Here is a 2,878-nt window from a genome sequence, read left to right as displayed (position 1 = left end):
CCCCGGAAATAGGCAATTAACTTTGATTGAACTGCCTTATTCATGTTTATGCAATCGGGATATGAAATTTTATAATGAGACGTTTTAATGTGGGCTCAAACAATATGGGACAAGTTAAGGTATATTTCGTCATTTCTCTCTAAAAAGAAGACTTATTTTATCATGCTATTTAGAAAAACGAATTATATGAAACCGTCAGTGGAGTCAGCTCATAAGTGATGAAAACCCAAATGGGACAAATATGCCAATACTGGTAGTTCAGCGCTGAGATAGAGAGGTACACCCAACCAGGAGATGTTAGATTGATTTTCTTACAATTCTGTACAAGAACCTACCAAAATCTGTATAAGAACTGGGCATATGCGAATTTGCTAGATTCTCCGCTGGTTGGTTGTAAAATCATATATCGACTATCTTCCGACTATCTTCCAATAGTCTACTGACATTCAATTTTTTTTTCAATACGATGGCCTTTCCTGAATCGAATAAAAACAGCTCATAGAAATTTGCATCATATTTATTTTCGCATTATTGTATTCACAGCCAGTACTTGTTATGCCCCAGTCCGTATCCGTAGCCACCATAGTTCCACAGGCCGTTGCCCACAACCTTGGCACCAACAGCGACTACCGGGGAAGAATATCCCCAGTTCTTTCCGTAGGTTGGCCAGCTTCCATAAACACTCGGGTAGGAAACTTTTCCGTAGGCATAATCTGGGATCCCGTATAATCCACCGTACGCTGGCCAAACCGTGCTGGTCTTCAGCGGCCATGGGTTGGAGTAGGTCACTACATCTTGAATCAATGGAGCGGGAGATGCGTTGGTGCAAATGACAAAAGTGATTGCGATTATGGCAACAATAAACTGAAAATAAAAGATAACATTTTGATTAATTGATGATTATGCAACTGTTTGGTGTGTATATTCATCGATTTATGCACCTTCATCGTGGCTTGAATAGTTCTGTTGATTTTACTTTTGATAGCACTGTTGTGTGACTGATGTCGAAATTCGTGAAAGTTCCTATAAGATTGATAAAGAATCCATACAACCATTAATTTAAAAATTAAAAGTGAAATAAATAATATATCTATTTGAAAACGACACACAATGAAATAGGCCAGTAAATAAACTCGGAGTTCGTGTGCAATTATAACGCATGAGTGAGCTTTGAAACAAAATTAAAGATACATCAAGGAGCGTTCTTCTTTCATATATGTAGGTTTTTGATGAAAACAACTTCCTGATTACTCTATAGAGTAGAGTAAATCACTATAAAAGCGAAGTGCTTCTCAGCTTGATATCAGTTATTCATTTCCCTTAGCAAAGTGGAGGATCAGGTTTTCTTAACAAACATTACAAGAATGAAGGTACCATAAGTAATAGTTTTAATTAAAAGCACTCGAAAAATAATATCTTCAATACATTTTCAGTTCGCCAAGGCTATCATTGCTCTGGTTCTGGCCATCAGTGCCAATGCATCTCCCGCTCCATACGTCCAGGATGTGGTGACCTACTCCAACCCATGGCCGCTGAAGACCAGCACGGTCTGGCCAGCCTACGGTGGATTGTACGGCGGTGGTAAGGTCGCCGTGGTTCCCAATGTTGCATACGCCAAGTATGCCTACCCGAACGTTTATGGAAGCTGGCCTGCCTATGGAAAGAACTGGGGATACTCCGCACCGGTTGTCACTGTTGGTGCCAAGGTTGTGGACAATGGCCTGTGGAACTATGGTGGCTACGGATATGGATACGGACTGGGACACAACAAGTACTGGTATTAAATAGGGTATAAAATGGTTTCTGAATAAATAAACAATAACGCTGTTTAATTTTGGGGCTCAATAAGAAAAAGTTTTGATTGTCTGTTTACTTAATATTTTTGTTACATTTGGCTTAAATGCCTTCAATTTGATTTTTTTAAGTTAATTTATGATCCAGCAGAAGTCCTAAAAATTTGGCTTCGCTAGACCAATTAATTGGAACCCCATTCAAAGTGACAATATGTCTGCTAGAAGGTTTCAAATAAGAAGCTCTCGGGTTATGTGGGAAAATTATAAGCTGAGTTTTGGAAGCATTGGGGGAAATTTTTCATTTTTGCAAGTAAGTGGAGAAAATATCCAAGCTTTTTTGCAATCTACTACAAATGACACGAAGGCTTCCCCCTTTGGCAGAAAGGCCCGTATCGTCTGCAAACAAAGATTGTTGACATTTTGGTGGTAAATTAGGTAAGTCAGATGAAAAGATGTTATGGGCCCCAGTATGCTGCCTTGGGGAACACCAGCTCTTACAGGTAATCTATCAGATTTGGAATTCTGATAGTTTACCTGCAGTGAGCGATCTGATAAATAATGTTGGATCAGAAAATTCATCAATTTTAGAATCAAACCTTCATGCCAAACACTGTCAAATGCCATCTCTATATCAATAAGAACAACTCCAGTAGAATATCTTTCAGATTTGTTGAGCCGAATTCAATTCGTAACTCTTAATAACTGATGCGTGGATGAATGCCCATGGCGAAAACCAAATTGCTCATCAGCAAAAATAGAATTGTCATTAAATTCTTTTTAAAATAATCTTTTCATACAGTTTGCTTATTGAAGAAAGCAAACTGATTGGACGATAAGTAGAAGGCTCAGCTAGATTTTTGTCCGGCTTCAAAATTGGAACAACCTTAGCGTTTTTCCTTTTATCTGGGAAGTTTGCCAATTGAAAACATTCGTTCAATGAATTAACTAAAAAGGATAAAGAGCTCTCAGGAAGTTTTTTGATAAGTATGTAGAAAATACCATCATCGCCTGGGGCTTTCATATTTTTAAATTTTCTAGTAATAGATCTCACTTCATCCAAATTAGTTCCCAACGAAGGGTCAAAA

General features: G+C 38.2%; 2 protein-coding genes across 2 annotated transcripts; one reads left to right on the top strand and one right to left on the bottom strand.

Moving 5' to 3' along the window:
• Positions 1–514: 514 nt before the first annotated feature.
• Positions 515–1,005, bottom strand: LOC134217811 (uncharacterized). Its single transcript, XM_062696628.1, has 2 exons — positions 942–1,005; positions 515–864 (listed from the first exon to the last, which is right to left on the bottom strand). Exons 1-2 carry the CDS (start codon positions 945–947, stop codon positions 538–540), a joined length of 333 nt encoding a protein of 110 aa, XP_062552612.1. The 5' UTR covers positions 948–1,005; the 3' UTR covers positions 515–537.
• A 315-nt stretch (positions 1,006–1,320) lies between these two features.
• LOC134217810 (glycine-rich protein-like) lies at positions 1,321–1,832 on the top strand. Its single transcript, XM_062696627.1, has 2 exons — positions 1,321–1,370; positions 1,434–1,832. The coding sequence occupies exons 1-2, from the start codon at positions 1,365–1,367 to the stop codon at positions 1,782–1,784; spliced, it is 357 nt and encodes a 118-aa protein (XP_062552611.1). The 5' UTR covers positions 1,321–1,364; the 3' UTR covers positions 1,785–1,832.
• Positions 1,833–2,878: the final 1,046 nt, after the last annotated feature.

Source organism: Armigeres subalbatus, chromosome 2 (genome assembly GCF_024139115.2).
Source record: "Armigeres subalbatus isolate Guangzhou_Male chromosome 2, GZ_Asu_2, whole genome shotgun sequence".
In the NCBI taxonomy this organism is placed as follows: Eukaryota; Metazoa; Arthropoda; class Insecta; order Diptera; family Culicidae; genus Armigeres; species Armigeres subalbatus.
Note: the sequence above shows the minus strand (reverse complement) of the source record. Positions and strands in the feature narration are given on the sequence as shown.